The sequence below is a fragment of the Streptopelia decaocto genome (assembly GCF_964273445.1).
Source record: "Streptopelia decaocto genome assembly, chromosome: 2".
Classification (NCBI taxonomy): Eukaryota; Metazoa; Chordata; class Aves; order Columbiformes; family Columbidae; genus Streptopelia; species Streptopelia decaocto.
Genome location: NC_138655.1, coordinates 75,884,760 through 75,906,634, shown reverse-complemented (window position 1 = coordinate 75,906,634; position 21,875 = coordinate 75,884,760). Strand labels below are relative to the sequence as shown.

The 21,875-nt window shown below is 40.3% G+C and overlaps 1 protein-coding gene across 2 annotated transcripts; it reads left to right on the top strand.

The window, feature by feature from the left end:
* Positions 1 to 318: 318 nt before the first annotated feature.
* On the top strand, positions 319 to 11,991 carry LOC309435918 (carboxymethylenebutenolidase homolog). 2 transcript variants are annotated; one of them, XM_082044672.1, is made up of 7 exons: positions 319 to 570; positions 5,184 to 5,312; positions 6,839 to 7,061; positions 7,766 to 7,873; positions 8,974 to 9,116; positions 10,572 to 10,663; positions 11,719 to 11,991. In XM_082044672.1, the coding sequence occupies exons 3-7, from the start codon at positions 6,847 to 6,849 to the stop codon at positions 11,896 to 11,898; spliced, it is 738 nt and encodes a 245-aa protein (XP_081900798.1). In that variant the 5' UTR covers positions 319 to 570; positions 5,184 to 5,312; positions 6,839 to 6,846; the 3' UTR covers positions 11,899 to 11,991. The 2 variants fall into 2 exon arrangements, with proteins under 2 accessions (XP_081900798.1, XP_081900799.1); XM_082044673.1 differs by lacking the exon at positions 5,184 to 5,312.
* Positions 11,992 to 21,875: the final 9,884 nt, after the last annotated feature.

The window sequence follows — 21,875 nt, the reverse complement described above, 5'->3', positions numbered from 1 at the left end:
TTTGAGAGACTATTTTTTTTTTTTTATGTGTACCCTATTCTGTGAAACTCGATAGATGATCACCTGGTCAGTTTAGGAATTCAAAAGTACAATGCAATGTGCAAACTGGGCGTTTTAATGCATGGCTTACAAACCAAAGTTACTGCTTAAAGAAGAAATGTTACGTGTTTTTGCATAATGTATGTTGTTACGTAGTTCTTCCATTGATCTTATGACACAAATCTCTGTGTTGCATCAGCTCAAGGTTGTATCTACCTCAGCACCCAGACTCGGATGACAACTGCCTGGAGATTTTCCCCTCTCAACCCACGTTCCGGCGGTTTGAGGGAGCCCTGTGCTTGATTTGGCCACTGCAACGGTGTGTCACATGGCAGCTGATGGATAGAGCTGTTGTGGGTTTGCCCATCTGTTTCTGAACCTGCTGGCAGTTTTGGCCTCTGGTGCAGCCCGTGACAGTGACTGCCATGGGTTAATTACATTTCCTGGGGAGAAAGGCCTGTATTCTGTAGTATGAAAGCAACTGCCACGGATCTTCACTGGGGGCTGGTACTTCCACAGAGAAAAATGAAGGTATGTCCCTTTTCACGTTCTCAGTGCTACTGAAAAGATTGCTATGTGATTTAATGGGAAGAAAATGCAATTTTGGAAAGGCTTAATATTACTAATGACAATCTCTCAAATTGGACTTGTATACTGAGAAATATACATTGTGATGTATCATATAAAAATAGTCAGCAGTATATATTAGCCATCTCTTTTCTGATGGGATTTTAATTTCTTTTGCTTTTTCCCATCTGTGTTTTCCTTCTTTACATGGTGCTAATGGACCTTCATCTTTCCAGGGGGAGGTCTTCAGAGAATTCTGGCCTGCGACTGCTAATTAGCTGTTACTTTTCATGATACCATCTATATGTAAAGTATGAATCCAGTTGTTATCTGGGTGATACAGCTCTCACAACACATTTTTTCTGGGAGAGGAATGTCGAGGTCTGGAAGTTTTCTGTGCCTTGATTATGCCAGTGTAAAACTATGATGACTCCGCTTTCCTGGAGTTCCATTAGTATCAGAAGGTTAGCTGGTGTGCAAGAGGACGATCAGGTCATATATTTAGAGAACAGCAGTCATCCGAAATACTGAAATGGCATGTGTGCTGTAACGCTAATACCATGACGAAGCAAAAAGGAAAACAAAACAAAACAAAAACAAACCAGTAAACTGAATGAGATCAGGAAAGTGTTAACTCATAAAATGTAATGAGTGTGTGCAAGGATCAGATTTCTACAAATAAGAGTTATGTAAGTTACTGCCTTTAACTTTGTATATCTCAGAGTCACAAAGTTCACTCTTTCTATAACTGTTATTTTTATTGCCAGTGTATGCAGGGTGTGTTATTGTGAGGAGTACTACTAAAGCTGAGTACCAACCTTTTTTTTAAGCTACACAAAATGGTATTAGGCATTGGAGGTCTTTTCACCTTAAGAAACATGTTGATGTAGCTGAACAATTCATCTAGACAAAACTTTTTTTAAAGGGTGTTCCTAGTTCACATAGGGTGTAGTATCGCTTTTCAACATTACATAGCCATTGTTATTACTGCCTTAGACCATCCATTGGTAAAAGACATATCTAAAGTCATCAGTGGGGCAAGGTACTGAAGTAGAGACATAATTTCAAAGCTCTACAGAAGACAGAGTTTATAAATCGTAGGAAAAATATTTTCTCTTTCAGAATGAAAATAAAATGTGTAAAAAGCTAAGAGTTCTGTAGATTGCTGTACATACCATTGTAATAAATGTTTAATATGTTGATACATTTTTATGTAACACAGGACATTTAATACATTTTTTTTACTTTTGGATTAAAGTGACCGCCTGATCCTTGTATCCCTCCCATTCTTTGATTTTCTTTTTATTGGACTATCAGGATTATCCTTTAAAGAGCTTTATTTAAGGATATTAGCAATCAGAACTCTATTTCCTGAGAGACACATCTAAAAAGTAGTACTAAATGCACATTAGACTTTTGTCATGGGAAAGCGATCTTAAGATGTTGTCCTCATGTATAAGCTGTTTTCCTGTATTCTAAGTAACTTTGTCAATGCTATTTATTTACAATTCCTAAAATGAAGTCAAACAAATGAAAAAAAACTCTACCAAAGATTTCCAGAATGCAATCATAATATTCAAAACCCAGCCCTTTTATTTTGATTTGGGCTTTGGCTTTTCCCTCTCGCATACTTCAAATAATATATTATACCACACAGGGAGCTTAAATACTCCACAACTCCTTCAAAGAACAGTAGTAAAATTAATGCAAGAAAAATTGGCAGTTTGAAGCATTTCTAGAAAATTCCTAGGAAATTACAGCAATGCTTGCAGAACCTTATCTCCACTAGAGCTGCTTAACCACATTTCCACTCCCTTAGTCACAGGACTGTGGCTCTGGAAATTCTTCCTTATCCATAAGACTGTTCCCCGTTACCTTAATATTAACATCGAACTTCATAAATTAAACAGGTTTTAATTTAATTTTGTATTGATTCCCCCTTCCTTGCTGAACAAGTTGTTCAACTTTTCTACTTAGAAGTCCAGACTTACTTCAGCACATTCACGATCTCTGTACGGTACATACTGTTGGTTGCACTTTGGACTCTAATGCTGTGTTCCAATTTGGCTGTTGTTGTTTTTTTGTAAGAGTCCACTCAGCACTAAAGTGGGTGTGCAAACCCTGGCTTGAGGTGACCTCAGCTGAAATGTGTTACACAACCAGCAGCAGAATTGTGATGGTGCAATCACTAGAAGATAATACAGTCTCCTCAAGCAGAAGGAAACAAGCAGAGACTCAGGAAGCTGCCATCACGAGGTGACCCCCAGATGTTGCTGTGTGTTCTCCCAAGACCAGCCCACAGGGCAGCAATGGGTTCCCTGGCAATCTGCTTTCCTCTTTTGCTTATTAAATGCCTTTGATCTCTCCCTTCTCAGACACACAGTGTGTATCTCAGAGATCATGGTGATATGACTTGATCAGTTTGGCTTAAAGCAGACCAAAGTATGTTGCAAGCATATTTTTTTTGCTGTGTTTGATTTTTTCTGTGTAAAAACACTGACATTACAACATGCTTGTGTTTGGAAAGATATGGGCAAAATTGCCCAGCAATGCATCAGAGAGGTTATGTATTTCTTTGAAAAGGAACCTTCCCAAGCCCATGCAGAAGAACAGGTTCTTCCCCACTCACACTAGCCTGATAAGATGCTACAAGCCAGCAGTCTTCATGTGGTCTCTGAAATACAGGTCTTACAGCTCCTCATCCCATACTGCACTAATTAAAAAAATCCAGTTATTTTCCTCTCAAAAAACATCGGTGCACCAGTGCAGAAGCATCTTGAAGCAATCAGGGAAGACACAGACAGAGCCTCTTCATTCAGACACAGCTGCCTGAAAACTCTCAGCTCTCCTCCTGTCTAGAGCAATGGAAACCCCAACTTTCTTCCCTTCACCACTGATTTATTAGCACTACGGGTGGAGGGAAAGAAGGTGTTACAAAAAGAAGTGTGACATGGAATGAATCACAAGAAAAAATTACAGGAAGTGTGGAGAAATATCAATTCATCAGACACTGAGTACTTGTGATCGAGCAGATTCTTACTGTAATAAGGAAGCACCCTGCCATACTAGTGATTTGTCCATATCCTGCACAGCATGAAAGGTGTGCGTCCTGAAATAAATAACTTACGTTTTTTCTATGGATAAACAACATTAAATCCAATTCCTTGTATTCCTTAAATACGTGTTCATTAGAGCATAAGCAAAACAGTGCTGGGTGCGCGGGAGATTCGCTCCGCCCAACACGCACACTTTTAACAATAAGAAGTGTGCTTAAATACAGTATGGTATTACATATTCATAATGACCCCAGAAATGCCTATACATATTCATGACCTTCCCGCTTTTTATTAAAATGAGTCTCAGATAGCCATTTACATATTCCCCTCCTTGACCCTCCCCTGTCGCGCCTGCGCAATGTCACTTGGTGAATTTGAGGAAGGGTCTTTAGGGGTCTTTGGATGAAGGCTCCTTCAGCTTTGTCACAGTGGACTTTTTACCTTTGGCTCATTAGAAAGAACTGGCTGGAACCCACACTACCAAACCGACTGAAACCAGACTGGCGCCCCCTATTTGCTGTAAATCTTGGCTATCTTGTCTCCTCAAGGTTGCAGCTGGTGCTGTAAAAATTCTTATATCGGCATTTAATGAAGTCCTGCTTTTTTTAGCACAATTAGTTACACACAGCTCTAAACTAGATATTAATTATGTGGTTTAGAATGTTAGCTTGTTAGTAGGCCCTTATTATATAGTTGCTTAACCCTTAAAATGTTAGCTCCCTCTATGATTATAACTTCCTAAACAAGTTTCATAACTTTTTACATAGAACTTAACCACTTTTCCCTTTTACAAGTTCAGAGTCCGTGCCTCATTTAGTTATACCTGTAAACATTAAACATCTTAGCACGAATCACAACTGCATTTTTCACAGTCCAATCTCGTGTTGAGAATTATTGCATTCAGTCACAAGAACACCATACTTCCAATCATGGAGCAGAATAGGGCATGTCAAGTCCTCAGAAAATACAGTACTAAGGAGCAGACTGTAGACCAATTAATTGTTCCAGAGCATCAGAAAACCATAATCCTCACAAAGTTAGTATTTTCATCCCACAGAGACACAGACCTCCTTTCAGCTCCACAGTCAGATCTCAGTCACATGGCAATTGCCTGCTGGCATCTGACTTCCCTCACACTCCATAGCCTGAGTGCATTAAAGGCACCATGTATCAAACCTAGAACACTACAGAATTAGGTGGAGGTTTGCTTTTTGGATCTGTAGGCTAGTCCCAACCCTATGGGAACTAGGAACGCCCTTTAGAAAAAATGTTTTGTCTAAAGTAATTGCTCAGCTAAGTCAACATGTTTCCTAAGCTGAAAAGAAAAGACCTCCTATGCTTTATACCATTTTGTGTAGGTTAAAAAGAAGGTTGGTACTCAGGTATAACAGTACTCCTCACAGTAGCACAGTCTGCCTACACTAGCAATAAAATCAACAATTTTAGAAAGAGTGAACTTTTAACTTTGTGATTCCGAGATATGCAAAGGTAAAGGCATTAACTCATATCTCTTATTTGTAGAAATCTGATCCTTGAATGCACCCCTTCAATTTTATGAGTCGGCACTTTTGGGATTACATTCAGTGGTCACAATCTGCTCTGAGCTCTTGCAACTTGTCTTTGCTGTCTCACACTCTTGCTGTGCTTCAGGTACGTGTGGTGGTTGGTTTGTTTGTTTGTTTGTTTGTTTGTTTGTTTTCATGGCTTTTCCTCCTGAGAAATGTAAAACAAGTGCATTCTGAGGTCTGACTTGGCATGTTTGGGGGAATTTCGTTTTACCTTCATGCTTTGTTAAAGAGTGCATGCTCATTTAAATGCCACCATGGTGCTACCTTTTCCCCCAATTGTTTGAGATGATCATTCAGAAAATTTTACTTTCCCTTCTGAGATGAGGAAAGAACCACAGAACACTTAGTATGAAATGCATTCTACAGCATATGTAGAAACACTGGTACATTTTGACTACACTATGAAGCTTGTAAGTCTATATGGCTTATGAACCTCAAAAGCCAGGCTTTTGTCTAGAGCTGTTCACAGGCTTTTGTCTAGAGCTGATTTCCTCAGCTTCAGTATCTGCATCTTTAAATATTTCATGTTTTACATTTTACTTTACATTTTACCCAATAAAGTGAAATATTTGTAATTAAACCCTTCAAGGATGTACTGTCTGGCAAGGTAATTGTGTTTGTGTTTCTGGAGTTCTGAAGTATATGTTTATTTAATATTCAAGTGCTGGCTTTTGTACTATTTTCTGATTTTAATCTAATCAAATTAAAACAGTTTCTGAATGGAAAATCAGATATCAGCTCTTTCCCGTTATATATTTAAACTGTATTGTGTCTTATGTGTTCATCTAATAATTCACTTTAACCTGGTAGACTTATCTTAAAGTTCTATGTGTTTGACTACAACATGTGAAACAAAAAAACCACCAATGGATAGATGTGGCTTAATAATAATAATAATAATAATAATAATAATAATAATAATAATAATGCAGAGCATTAGTATCATGTAGTAGTATTAATAGCATGGAGGGTGTTGGTCTCTTCTTCCAAGCAGCAAGTGATGGGACAAGAGGAAATGGCCTCAAGTTGTGACAGCGGAGGTTTAGATTGGATATTAGGAAAAAAATTATTCACAGAAAGGGTTGTCAGGCATGGGAACACGCTGCTCAAGGAATTGGTGGAGTCACCATTCCTGGAGGTGTTTAATAGGCATTTAGATGAGGTTCTTAGGGACATGGTTTAGTGCTGGAGTTAAGTTATAGTTAGACTCGATGATCTTGAGGGTGTCTTCCAACTGAAATGATTCTATGATTCTGTATGATGAAGAGTGAAAGAACTGGCTTCATCATTATTTAAGTAATTTGTCGTGACTCCCAGCCAGATGGTCACAGCTTTATTTTTACTCAATTTCTTACTGTAGGGCAGGGAAATCCTGGTTATGTACCACTGAAGAGTTCATAACATAAGAAACTCTAACAAAATTATTATTTATAAAATATCACCCAGGGGGCTTATGGACTTCTTCATTTTGTATCTAACAGTAATCAGCATGTTCACAATATTACTGTAGTGATTCAAAAATTCAGCAGTCTATGATACCTCTGTATTTGGATCTTTTTCATGATGGTATGCTGGAATATTCTCAACGGAATGGTTTTTGTCCTTTAGTCTCACACATGGCGAACGAATCGAGGCCCTGTCCATGTGATATTGGAGACAGGTTTGACTACGGAGGCCGTGGGCAGGAAGTGCAAGTTGAGCACATCAAGGCGTATGTTTGCAAACCACCTGCCAGCACGGAAAAAGCTGTGATTGTGATTCATGATATATTTGGATGGGAACTCCCAAACACCAGATACATAGCTGATATGCTGACAACTAATGGATACATGTAAGAAATTCTACTGTTTTCTAAGCGTATTTTTTATAAGAAAGATTGTTGAACCAATTATTTACTTTTTTTTTTTTTAAATACATATATATAACCCATACAAGTGGGAATAATTTCATAGGCTTCACTTACAGATTTCTCTAAAGTGGTTCCTGTTTGTTAAAACAGTGTCAGAAGTCTAACATAGCTGAGTAGTTCTACCATAACACGACAATAGGCAAGTACAAAAGAAAAGAAGGGAGATACAGAAAAATCTTATCCTGTGTTGTTCATTGGGTTATTGGAGTGCCTCCATAGCCCGAAGCAGCCTCCTTCCCCCTCCTGATGTAGGGTCTCTGTAACTTTGCTGGTACAGTAAAAATTCCAGAAAAGATAAAGTGATTCCTTGAAGGTACCATGTACCAGGTTGTGTCAAGGAAAGAAACAAGTTCTCAAATATATGAAAAACACTTGGGTATTCTCTTTACTGTGTTACTGGGCTAGCATTCCCTCTCACCAAAAACATCTACCATGTAAACTGTAGGGCTGTATTTTTTTTAACCAGTACGAAACTGCTAATGATTTTTATTTGTGGTTAACAATTTGTTAAATTAAATGATGGATTTTAACAGGGCAAAATATATCTGGAAGTTATGCTAAGTCTCCTTATTAGCCACAGAAAATAATGATTTAATAGGCATAAAATATTTTTGTTTTTCTTGCAGAGCCATCTGCCCAGACTTTTTTGCGGGCCAAGAAGCTTGGAAACCTTCTAATGACTGGGCAATTTTCAAGGATTGGCTGAAAACTCGAGAGGCCAGCAAAATAGACAAGTACAACTGTTGTTCCTTGTCCAGAGAGTGGTCATCCTTCTGTAGCAGGAGTTCTTCCTTCAGTAAACATGCAAAATTAGATCCTAAGTTATTAATGGGTCAAATACAGCTGGGTGTCCACAGAAATTTCATGCAGTTCCTGGGTTAAGCTCATGGTTATGTGAGAGGTGCTTTTTGAAGAAAAGTAGAACTTTGAACAAGAATAAATGACCACTGTTTCCCTGTGCAGAGAGTAGAAGTGAGGTGAATGACTCAAAAGAAAAGAACAGGCAAAGGCTAGAAGATTGAACTCACTCCTTCCACCTCAGTTTGATTCAGTTCCTGCAGGCAGACACAACATCCAGGGGTTTTAGCGAGGTTGCAAACGTAGCCACCAAACACTGTTTAGCCAGGGTAGATTAGTCCTACTCCCTATCAGATTCCAGCTAGTTCAAAGCATAGCACTTTGTCATTCTTCTCACTATATTTTCCCCATTATTATCTCACATGTAACTTAATTGCATTACGTTACTGCTGATTTTGAAACAATTTCAAATTTGCTTCCACGTTTGCATAAAGCATTGGTCTTCCCTATGAGAGACAGTTTACCTATAGACACATCTGTGAGAATGGGATGTTCTTCACTGGCCACGTGTCTCAAACTTTTATTTATGTTAGCCTTTAAGACAACTGTTGCCATTTATAAAGTTACTTGGACTGGTCTTTATAAATCCCCTTAGGTTCTAGTAACAGTGATCTTGGAAGACTGATCTTGTCCCCTGGATTTTCCTTTATATTTTAAAGCTCAATAATAGTAAATTAGAGTTGTGGGTTGACCCCAGCCAGCAGCCAACACTCATGCATCTTCTCACTTGCTCCCCCAAGAGGGACAGGGAAGAGAGAGAACAGGAGGAACAAAAGCAAGAAAACTCATGGACTGAGGTTAACACAGTTTAACAAGTGAAGGCAAGAGAAAAAACATGAGTGATGCAAGTGCAGTCACTCATCACTTCCCACAAGCAGAACGATGTCCAGCCAGTCTCTGGGCAGCAGCAAGGGAGGAAAAGTAGGCCAGGGAAACAGAGATGGGGTCTTAATTCACTTTCATTCACATATCTCAGGGAAGTTGCTGTCGTCCTGAAGTATCTGAGGGAACAATGTGGTGCAAAGGAGATTGGTGTCATTGGGTTTTGCTGGGGTGGAGCAGCAGTACAACATCTGATGCTGAAAAATCCTCATATGAAGACTGGAGTGTCCCTCTATGGTGAGTCTCAAATGCTCATTACGATGTGAGCAGATGGGACCTGGGCAGGAACTTACTCTATAGAAGTATTACTGTAACAAAACTCAGACATCTTATGGAAGAAGGAGGTGGTTTTGTAATACAAACTCTTCAAGTAATTTGATTTTATACACTCACATTCTTCCACTGAGATAACCATAGCCAGTAACATCTATGTGATCATTTGGCACAGTCAGGATCACTTCAGTGCAACATAGCACAGAAGGGACAATTGCCAAGGCCTCACTGTAAGTCAGGTTCCTCCTGGCTCGTGATATAAAAATGGTTTCTGGACATAACTTTTATTTCTTTTAGGAGCCACCAGTAACTCTGAGGTGAATCTTTGCCTCAGTGTCTTGCTCAGCCTGCACAAGTCTTAGGACAGGTTGCTGCCCACTCTCTACTTTTCATTGTTTGGAGAACCTGTCTGTACCCTATTGCCCTGTTTAACCTGCAGGAAAAGATGTGGCAGCATTGACACATTGTAGCCTTTCTGCTCCCCTGCTGTTGAAGTACAAGGGCTTTTGCCAAGGAGTCCCCGGAGCTGGGGTCTGCAGAGACCGCAAAGCTTCAGGTCATGACATGAACCCCTTTTTTCTCAATGTTACTGCTGGCAGGGTTCCCTCATTATTAGTATGAACCATTTTTTAACTCTGCGTTTTAACCATCGCACTCTTACTCTTCCATTCTTAATGCATTTATGTGACCTTTATTTTTTTTGTCATAAACCTCTGTACTTCTGTATAACCCAAAGCAAGTTATATACATTTGAGGTGAAAGGAGGTTGAAGGTATTTTTCCAGAAAGATTTTGGGGAATGTTTTGCTGCATGATTTGCTGATCAGTTGAGTCAGTTCATCAATGCTATAATACTTGTTATATTTTTACTTTTCTGTTGTATGAATTCCAATAATGAAAAGAGTGGCCAAGGCAGTAGCTACTTCATTTTCTTGAGATTTAAATTCAAACATATTTGAATAGTCAAAATTAAAACAGAATTTGTTCTGAATTTTTGTCAGTGTAAATATATGCACAGTGAAATCCTAGCCAGGTATCTGAAATGATGAATATTTACAATTATCTGAAAAATGGCTATATCGGGCTAGAGGTAGCAGCTCTGAAGTGTCCATCTTTCACAGGACCCTGATTCTGACAGTGGTCAGAAGGAGACACCCAAAGAGAAATGACAATGGAGTAAATGTATAATAATCATTCTCCTACTTTTTGGACAGAGCTGGTCTTTCTAACTTTAGTGACATCCCAAAAGACAGGAAGTTCTCATAACAAAAGGGACTTTTAAGCAAAATTTGTTTAATTTTATTACAAGACTATCAGCTCTAACTGATCAGAATATCTTTTATTTTGACTGTATAGCTTTAGTAGCGATTTAACCACCTTACGAAGCACGACACCTTTCATATGTTTCTCACTTCCCTAGGAGTGATCAGGTACTTTGAAAGCAGATCCAATTTGCTTCATCCCACCTTTTTCATTTTTGGTGAAAAGGATGATTATGTGCCATTGGAAGAGGTGAGTTTCCCATCAGAAATGTTTGAAGGTATTTATTCTTTTCATGCTTGTTTTGTAATTTGGCATTTAGTTAAGATAAATTAAAATATTCATTTACCTTTTCTTCCTCTTCCACTAAGCCTAACAACAAATGTAACTCTACTCAAATTTATGTTGTTTATCTCCAAACCAAAAATATTTACAGTGACACCAAAAAATGTGTTTTTTTTTTTTTTGTTTCTGTTGCAAAAGATGGATGATTTATGTATGGGAGTTCCAAGGAGAAAACTATCAAGAATCATATGGCAGTCAAAGGAAGACTTCAGTCAGGTTTAAGACAGGACAGACTCTTTAATCGTATTGATATTACAAAAAATCAGCTTAAAGACCCCAACTGTACCAGTGCAATCAGTAGTTTCAGGAGACTGAAAAAATCCTATGACTATCCTTTTCCTTCCCCCACTGTGCTGCAGAGCTTCTCCTTCCTGGTACGCTTGCCAAGAGCTCTTGGGGAACATGGGCAGAGAATGCCTGGATAAAGATGATTATCTACCAAAGGGATGAAAGAAGGCGGCACACTTTCACTGAGTGTTGTTTGCTTTAATTTTCCTGCCAAAAATGCCACTAGCTTGGAAGAGCCATTTTTGTATCTGTGCCTCTCCTCCCTCATTTTCATATTAATTCAAATTTCTAATTAATACAACATCTTACCCTATTTTTTTTGTGAAGTCTTTCAACAGTAACCTGTGCAGTGCTGTTCTTCTCATGACACTGAGAAGTGCTTTTATCTTTATCAGGTATCATTACAGTATCCCAAGTACTTTTTTTTTTTTTTTTTTTTTTTTTCCAGTTTTATACAATAACATGCTGTTATTTTACTGGAGGAAAAAAGTCCCAGTTAAAAAAAGAAAGTGGAGTAACAGGAATGCATTTGGGTACAAAATTAGTAGAAGAGAAAATTATGTCAAGAACACCCTGTATCTCCCAGACAGTAAAAAGCCAGGACAATTTGTGGACTGTAAACACATAACATGTTAACTGTGTACTCAGCCAACATGGAACTTTCTGTGTTACAGGTCACCCTACTGGAGCAGAAGCTTAAACAAAACTGCAAAGTTGATTATGAAGTTAAAATCTACCCTGGACAGACTCATGGGTTTGTACATCGCAAAAGAGAAGATATCAATCCTCAAGATAAGCCTTTCATTGAAGAAGCAAGAAAGGATATGATCAACTGGCTGAATAAATACCTTTAGCATAAAGAAATGCCCATAAAAGAAGCCAAGTGTTGTGGGACATCAGAAAATAATAAAGACTGTATTGATTAAAAAGTTCTTAAAGAATCAAAATATTTTGTAGAACTCTTCTGCAATAACACTACTTACTTGCACTTATTTTCTAAGGCGACACTTAGAAATGGCTTTTCAAGTGCTAAAAGCCATATATGTAAAAAGCAATTTTAAATTTCACCTTGTTTATCTTAATGTAAAAAGGATATTTGAATTTAATATTGCCTATCTTAATATTGTGAGAATCTCATGTGTGATAATTTCTAACATAGAATCTGAAATTTTCACTTTTTTATATTAATGTCAATATGATAAAAAAATCATTAGAACTCTCCCCACACTTTAGAAATGCTCTTATAAAGAGCTCTGAGATTTTCAGCTTTGAGGAAAATACAGTTCTGGTTGGAAGGCTGAGACATTTTCTTGGAAACAGAACATCCTAGTCAGAATTCATAAAACCAGCCCAACATAATGCCAGAAAGTGGGAAGGGAAGCAGGACAATGAGAAGAAATGTATGCAGACTGTAAAGGGACCCTTCTCTCATTTTTGATGCATTTACAAATATTTTTATTCCTAGTTCAGTGTCACTTGATGGCAGTAAGCTATGCTGCTGCCTTAGCCTGTCTGTGGGGTGTGTTGTTCCTTTATGCTTGTCCTCAGGCACATGCCTGTATTTCCCCCATTTCTAAGCCTCCTTTTGGATTCTGAAACACTCACAGACATCTGGACGCAGCTGCAATGGCCTCTTGCTAGGCTGTCTGACCTTCACCCACATCAGAATCCTCTGACATTTAATAATGTCTCTTTTGCTAAGCACCAGTGTCCTTCATTCCTTTCTCCCTCACATTATCTTCATCAGAAGCCCCAGCACCAGATGACTTTCTGATGCTGCTCCTTCGTTTTTTTCAGGAAAATGCATCACATCATTTCACAAACAGCTCAATGCAAATCATCTGTTAACTCTCATGGACTCAGGCAGTTGCCCTACCCCCCATCCTCATTCAGAGTTGAATCTAAACCAACGTGGATGACAACATTTTCTCCTCACCTCCACAATTCTTCCAGTATCATCAGGTTTCTCTATGCTGTGATGTAATGAGGTACCAGGATTGGTAAGGTACAGCCCATCCCTAGTGACTAGGGGAACATCACTGCAGTTCTCCTCCTCAGTGCCTCTCAGTGTGATTCATTGTAATCAGGTGGTGAGTCCTTTTCTGCACCTGTGATGTTGAAGGAATAGCTAAAATCTTGTACTGAGCCCAACCCAGTTTCCCCTCAGTGAAATGCTTGTGAGCCCAGGGACTCCCTTCAGCTTTCACAGAGTATTATCCTTTAAGGTGCAGCCCCTCAGATGTTTCCATTGCCCCACAATATTTTTCTTTTCATGGTCACCTCTGCCAGCCATGCCTGGCAGCTCCCTCACTCAGTCACCTACCTCTGGCTCCCCTGCAAACCAGGAGCACATGCCAGGCCAGGCCTAAGTGGTCTGTGATGGAGCTGCAGCCTCACAAGTGTCTTTGAACTCCATAGTGCCTCTTCTTCAGAGTCTCCCACCAGGTGGGTCCCACATTCTCAGCAGTTCTTCAGCCACCCCTCCATCTCAAACTCCTCCTTCATGCCACTCTTTCCCCTTCCTCCTGCAATTCATTGTGTATTTCCCATGAGAAAACAGCTCTCCCTGCACCACAGAGCTGACATTGAAGAAACCCTCCTGTCTTTCAAAACTATTGCATACAGACCTCTAAGGTGAAAGTGCAAAAGCTTCCTTGGCTTATGCCCTCAGTTAGCGATTAATGCTGTTCTCTGGTTGAGGCTCTGCACATCGTGTTCCCATCTTCTTGCTGTTTGATTTCAGGAAAGATGAGCCTGTTCTTAGTGGGTCTAGCCAGCTGAGAGAAATGTTCTTCAGGTGTGCAGGGCGTTGTTGCCTTTGCCTTGGAGGACTCACTGCTATGAGTCATGCTGGTTGAAACAGTCCCTATATGTTAGGGAATGTCCTTTTCCCTAGATTTCCCACACCAGAGACTCAGGCATAGATTCCAGATATTCTTCTTAAATAAATAATTTATTTGCATGGTACTGTGTAGAGCAGCTTGACCTTGGTGCCTTCTGAAGAGGGACCCTCAGCAGAAAAAAAACTTGGACAATTATACCCTCACAATCCAAGCCCACACCCATCCTGTATGTCACTCCAGGCCAATTGCAAAATTAGAGTCTGAGTTCTCCCCGTTCTTCATTGGATATCTTTATTTTTGTTAGATAGGCTGTCAGTTAAAGTTCTTACCTTTAATTGCTATTTTTCACCCACAGTTGGAGTTAATAAGTTCTTGGTAATAGCCAAAAGGTTCTTCTGTTAGGCACTGTTTGGTACTTATCTCCAGGGTCGTAGCTCCCCTGATCTTCCAGCTTGAAGACTCAGAGGCCTTTTTTGCTTAATGAAGCAGAAGGCTCAAAAGTTCACAGCTTGCAGAAGTTATGCCAAGAGAACTTAATTATGCCAAATGAATTCTATATAATCATTTTCTAACCAAGTTCTATAAGAAGCAGTACACCAAATAATTCAGTAAGTTAAGGCAGTCTATTCCCTAACGCTCCACATTGGAGGTGAGCAGTTTCCTGATGCCCTCAACAATCCTGTGCTTGGGCTGGGTCTGTGCGGCTTCCTTGTGATGCACAGAGAGAGGGAAGGGCCAGACAGTGACTTCTGTGCTTCCTGCCAGTCCTGACATGGTTCTGGACTCAGCACATAAAGCAGAAAGAGTTTTGACATGGGAGAACTCCAGACACCTCCTGTCGCTGGTGCAGGCACATCTGGTGTGTGTGCCTGAGCAGTTTGGGGTAACGGGAGGATAACAATGCACAAACCTTCCCAGAAGAAAACAACATGGATATGTGGATCAGATAGACTGTGAAGTGTGAATTCATTTCCCAGCTATGGATTCACGCCCAATTTATCAGGGTTGCTATGAGAACAAACACAAATGATGAAATTGAACTCCCCGTAACTATTGTCTCACACGGATTTTAAATAAAAGAGCCTTGGTTTCTCAAAAGGTAATATCTTGGCTGGCATACCAGTACAGCTTGGTTTTTTTTATGTGAATGAACAGACGTCTCAGGGAACTGGGGTAGGCTTTGCCAGATTTCCCCTGAGACAGAGGAAGACTGTGAAACTGAGGAGTATTTTGTCAAAATTCATTGTCCTTGGAGAACTCAGAGTGGCTTGCTGTAGGACAGGTATTGCCTTTCATTATGTATTTGTGTTTGTTGAAATATGTCTATATGATTTGTAGAAATACGGCATTTAAAATGTTAATTTCAGAATTTTGCCAGTGTTAACATTTATTTTACTAAATTCCCCCCCCCCCCGCACATTATCGAAATTTGCATTTGAGAATATCCTTTGTGTCTAGAGAGCACTGACATATGGGTGTATAGGTTAGACATTACAAATTCAGGTTTGTAATGTTCGATTCTACCAAACCTAGCAGACTTGAGACAAGGTAAATTAGCTGTAGAAAAAACACCAGGGTAAACAGAGCAGTCATATGGAAAGCTTGTTCAGGGAACCTCATGTAGCTGCTTTTGTTCCCCTGGGCGTTGTGCTGCCTTGTCAGTTCCTTCATACTAACTTCAGAGCCCTTTGATCAATTCCTAACAAATTTGACAAAACAGTGAGGTCCTTGGTGCTATTTAGTTCTTCTGCACTTTTAGAAAATCCAGCAGAGAGGAGACAGACTCACTCACTGAGCAAAACAGCGTGGTGTGGATTCATCAGTTCTTTGTCTCATTCTTCTCATTTGTCTCATTGACCAGCTGTCAACTGGCCGGTCAGCACACAGAAAGCCTGAGCTGCTTGTGTAGGGGTTGTCAGAGGATACAGGGGGAAGCAGACTAAGGAAATGTAGGGGGCAACCAAGATGCAGCGGAGCAGTAGAGCAGAGGGAATGGGCTGATGGTAACCCATGGGATATGGGGAAGTAAGACCTTATTTGGGAGCCATCACATGGTACGTGGACAAAATAGAAGAGAGAACTTAGAAGAGCCTGAATTTCACTGTTTGTAGACTGAGTGGGATTTTGGTCACTAAGAAAGCGTTGTACTGAGGTGGGGTCACGGCCTGCATGCAATGAATTCTTGATGGTTGATTGAAGAAAGTTGTATGGACTGTAGTGAAAGAGGTCTCTCAGAGGAAAACTCTCAGAGACTGGAGATAGATAGGACAACAGAACATGTGAGATAAGAGTCCTGAAGAACAAGAGCAAATATCCTGTCCACTGCTGATAATATTCTCTTCACAAGAAGATTGAGGTCCTGTATATAAAAGAAAATATTAAACCACAGTTTGAATATGGACCACTGGATCCTCTGTATTCTTGGAAGCTGAAATCCAGGTAGGTTCTGATTTCTGCTCTATGGCACAAGTATTTTGGTAGCATCTGATATCTTTCACTAGTTTAATACTAAACAGGCTTCTAGTTCTTCTTCATTTGCTTACTTTATTTTTAATTTTTTTTTTTTTTTTTTTTTTACACATTGAGTGGGGGAGCTCTTTGATGGATTTTCAGTTTAATCTTTATGGCAATCAACAAGATCAGAAGATCAAGGTGATTCTTCAACTCTGCTCCATTTTCTGTATTCCTGTCGAGTTAGTGGGTTCTCTTTGTTGTTGTTTTTTGGTGTTTTGTTTTGTTGTTTGTTTGTTTGTTTGTTTTTTACTGTGGTGTCTTAATAATTTTTCTCATCTTTTCTGACTCCTAAACTCCAAACAGAAATGGCTTTTCAACGTACAGGCCATAATCAGCAAGAACAAAGAAAAGCACTCCCCCCCCTCCCCCACGCACACGTGCATGTGTACACAGCAGTGCCAATATTCCCATAAAATAATGTGCACTCAATCAGTATAAATATATCTCATAGGCTCTGGCCTGCAGGCAGGATGGCATATATGCTTTTTGCTAGATTATAAAGAACTGTGCACTTACTTTGAGAATATGTCCCTCTGCACTGTGCCAGCTTTACTAGTGTGAGAAGCAGTTCTCCTTCCTCAGCTGCAACCTCTGTCTCCAAGGAACATTGCTGCTAGGTCTTGGAGGGGTTTTTTGACTTAGCCTTCTTCAGAGGAGGCTTTAGAGAAGGAGCTGAATGATTGCTCTACTGGATTAGTGAGGCTTCAGGGGTAGGGGGCTGACCAGAATTTGAACTTTATGGAATTTGGGAAACTGATGGAAGATGTGGTAGAGGTGACAACACCCATAGATTCATCTGAAGGTCTTATTGTAACTCATTTTTGCCACATCCACAGGCATACTAAACTTGTTATTTAGGATTGTAGATACCTACCTAGCATAGGTTTTAATGAAACTGGACTTCATTTCTTTAGCTAATGATATTTCAATGTGTTTCACCACAGGCAGTGAGTGGTAGCTTAGCCTCTAGAAAGGTGCAGTGAGGAGACTGTTTTTCAGGGAAACAGGTTTGTCACAGGGACACAAGGCAATCTAGCTTCATTTCATGGAAGATAAGAAAAACTAAAGGCAGGCTCACAAAGAGTACTTTGTTGCAGAGCTCTCTGAGAACAGTGATGGGAGTTTGGTGTGTGTCTCCTCTGTATGCCTTCAGAAACCTTCCTCAGCACGTTTTACTTACTTGCCTGTTTCTCGTCTTTGGCACTGAAAGTATATCAAAGTCCAGCACATAACAGAATGCTTGATTTTAGAAAGTGGGGAGTGGAATGGGCTAATAAAGCTCCAAAACAAAGTTCCCCTATCAGGCTGTGGAGCAGATGGTAGCACCTGTGGCAACACATTTCCTTTCCTTCCTGCCACTGCTTTATTAAATGCTGGTCAGGAAATTTTGCATCTGGCCTGGTAGTTTGCCATGAACTTCAGCAAAGCTATGATAATGTTATTTGTTAAGGGGATTGGAAATCTTTCCAACTGGACTATAAAACTGTTCTTTAGCTTTTCTTCCAGGTGTTGAGCTTACAGATTGTTGAAGATTTCTTTAAGGTCTTTATTTTTTCCAGAGTACTTAAAAAATTAAAGAAGTAGCCAAGATACCTTAGACAGGTGGCCATCTACAAGTAAAAACCCCATGTCCTTCAGCAAAACAAGGTGAGAGAAAACAGAATTGCTTCCTCTGACTCCTTTGAGCAAAAAGCTGAAGGTAATTTTTAGGAACTGGTGTTTGCAAGGGGAAAGAGATGCAGGGCAAGAGGTAGTTTACATATTGGTGTATATATCTGCAAACACTGTACTTGTAGTGCTCTTTGATGTTGCTTTAGAGAGTAGTGAGCAGCTGTAACTCTCCCCGTCACTGGGACTGTCGCTGTTGCTGTGAATTGCTGTGTGCAGCAGCTAGAGTTCAGGGTAGGTTAGCAGTGATCCCATCAAATGTTTTGAACAAAGCTATGTCCCTGGTTTTCCCTGTTTTGCTCACCCAGCTGATTTAACTTTGGCTTTGCTCAGATTTTTTCTTTTCGACAGACACAGATATCCTGGATCAAGGTGAAAGGTGCAGGCTCACTCCTGTCTCTTATCCACTACAGGGGAAATCAACTTCTGGCTCCACGGGGCAAGGTAAAGCAGAGCTCACCTCCTGCTCAGGTGTATGCCTGATATACACAGGATGTATGTCACATCTGTATTTTCAGATGTGATAATCAGAGAAATGTAGAATGCAATAAATAGTGGTAGAAAAATTAAATAAATAAAATGGTGGTATGAACTTCCCTAGCTAGTGCAACTGTAAAATCACTACAAGACAGAAAAACAAAAGTAACAATGCCCTGCATCAATGTTATTTCTTGCAGGTCCTTTTCAACTCACTCTTTGTTGGTGTCACTTTGCTACACAACATCAAGGCAGAGAGCAACACTGTTGTGTTTGGCTTTTTCAAGGCTGCTGCAAGCAGCAATCAACTTGTTCCATTTGCAGCCTGAGCCAGGCTAAAGCTGCGCAGCGTTGCTAGCAGGGTGCTTTGCTTAGAGAATCTTACCAGGTTATATCAGATTGAAATCATTAATCACAGCTGAAGGGCTTACAGCTGGGACTGGGCTTGTACTGTGGTGGCTGGCAACATGGCTAGAGTGCACTTAATCCCATCTTTTTTGCCTCTGCAAAATACTGCTGAGGCCCAGCCCTAATTATCTATCTGTATAACACCTCACTCTTGCACTTTTCTCACTTTTTTTTTCCAACTAAATGTCTGCAAGCAGCTACCTATGGCAGGTGGTTACAGGGAGAGCAGCAGAGGCCATAGAACAGGAAGAGATGGCACAGCTTCAGGGTCTTTCCAGTAGAGCAGGGAAGTGCTGAAACTGGAACAGGCAAAGAGCGAAGCATTACCAGGTGGGATGAAGAGAGAGCACATGGTTGGCTGTGAAAGGGAAAGGTGTGGGAGCTGGGCATTGAAGGAAGCAGAAAGTGGTGCTGGTTGCTGAAAATCAGAGACTTGTGGGAAAATCATAGGATTCAAGGACCTCAGAGAGGAGGAAAAGAAACACTGTGAACAAGAGGAAGAGAGACCTGGGGATGACCATTGGGGTCCACCTTCACTAGTCCATGTGCATCTTACCTGTGTGATCGGATTTGCTTGACAAGAATCTTTTGAAGAGGTCTTGTCTGCCCATGAGGCCAGAGGGGTGAAAAACCAAATAGGCAAGTAGAAGGTGTAGGAGCCAGATAGTAAGGCAGGACAGGCAGAAGTGGGGTGTCTGGGTGGGGAAAGAAGTTGGCAGTGATGGTTCTTCCTGAAAGTCACAGGTATCCTACATGTCCCCTCCATCTCCCTGACTTCACGGGCCAAAAATCAGCTCTGGCTGAACACTAGATAATGTTAGCAGAGGTACCTCAGATAGAGAGGAGCAGAAAGCCAGTGGGACAAGGTGCAGGTAGAGCCCCTTTGTGGAGAGAGATAAAGGGAGATCTGCTTTGAAGAAAAGGCAGTGGGTCAGCACTGGAGAGGCAAAGCAGGGAACATTTCTATTTCCAGGTGCCCTAGAGATTTGAGGAGACAAACACTCTCACTGTCCCTAAGCCTTTCTCCATCACACTGCCAGCAATGTCACTGTAAGAGACAGGTGGCCTTGTGTTGCTTCATGGCTGTTGCTGGGTGATTTGTAGATCTTATGCCAAAGTGCAAAGTTAAATTCACAGGAATTGCTGAACCCAGGATAATGGTAGGAAGTAGACAGCACAGTCAGTCCCGTGATGAAAGTTAGTTTTCAGTCAGATAAAAGCAATTTGGGGAAAAATAGGCATCTGGGATTTTTCTGGGATCTCACCCACTCCTTTCCCCTGCTGAACCCTAAGTTCATTGTGTCCTCAAATGTACTTATTCTGCTGGGCTGATGCCAGGTGGTACATACAAAGGAGGTTGAAGAGGAACATGTCCGGATGCTTTGGCAGAAAGACAAGGAACTGGAAAGCAATTCAAAGGAGAAGGAAATAAACCAGGACTGAATAAAGAAGAACAAGTTTTGAATATTAATTCCTTCTTCCCCTCAAGCAAATTGGGGAATGGTGAGTCTGAAGGAAGGAAAAGATCTGGAAGAGAAAGGAAAATAAAGATGCCTACACTATATCATGCTATACCAGAAGAAGGGAGGCAGGGAGGGCTCACCAAAAAGCTCTGGAGGCTGATGGGGTGCAGAGGGGACCATCTCAAGTTCTGTCATTTTCCAGCTGGCTCATATTGCTGGTGTTTGCTGTTCCCATGGTATCTTTGATAGCATCTGTCTGATGTACTAATGATGAGATACTCCATTCACCACTCAAGAGAGGGATTAGGACTCAAATTGCAATTCCAGCTTGTCACTCAAGAAGGAATTAAAATCTTATTTGAATATGGAATTTACTGACCCCTTGGGAGAGCCTAAGACTAAGGGAAATGATGCTTTAATCATGAGAACACTGAAAGAAAATAATGCATTAGCTGGAGAGCTTTCAGCTTTCCAAGCTGTGGCTGAGAGCCACTGGGCAACATTACACAGAAACACCTAATTCGTGCTCCAGCCATATCACCACAAACAACCCAGCCATTTCCTTCTCTGAAGGAATAGTGGAATACAGTGCAGGGACCTCAATAAATGGATAGCTTTTAAATATCTTATATGGCAAATATGGAGACACTTTGATCTGTGTCTTTCCTAATGGAGGAAAATACCTACTTAATGTCCTGATTTTATCACTGACAGCTGGTCATTTTCACAAGTCTCGGTCTGTGACAGTAGAGAAAAGCACTTTGAATTTCATCTGAGCAAAAGGCTCACGTTGATAGTGACAACTTAAGTGAACTTACATAGATATGCCCACATGGGAAGACCAACTTCCTGTAGCACAAGCCTGTGATCTCTGCTAGTTCAACTGTGCTGCAAGGTTTTCGCAGTAGAAGTGAGCTGTCGCTGAACAAAACATGCACAATGGTAAAGAGCAGCAATGTCACTTATCTCAGGAAATTCAATGGTTGGGCAAAGATACACAGTCACTTGGAGTGCTCAGGATTCCTCCAGAAATTACTGGCATTTGGGTTTTTAGAAAGTCTGTGGACAACAACCAAACAAATTTTTTTAAAAATGTCTTCATGTCCAGAAAAAAAAAACCAAACCAAACCTTTAAAAAAAGAACAGCAGATTCAGGTTCTTACTATTTTGTGTTATAGTTTTTCTGTTTGTTTGTTTTTTCTTGTATGTTGTGTGGGTGTTGTTGTTGTTGTTGTTTTTAATTCTATGTCTAGTTTCTGTTTATACTACACATAACTTTGTTGGAATAATTCTGAACATATCTTCTTTGAAATAGAAGTGCAATTTGAGGCAAAATGTGCTACAAATTAAAGCAATTCTGTTGTAGTTGGTAGAGTTACTACTGCTACTAACTACTACTAGAGATTGATGGAGGAACAAAAGAAAAAGATGTGACTCAAGGCCAAAAACTCTTTTTCT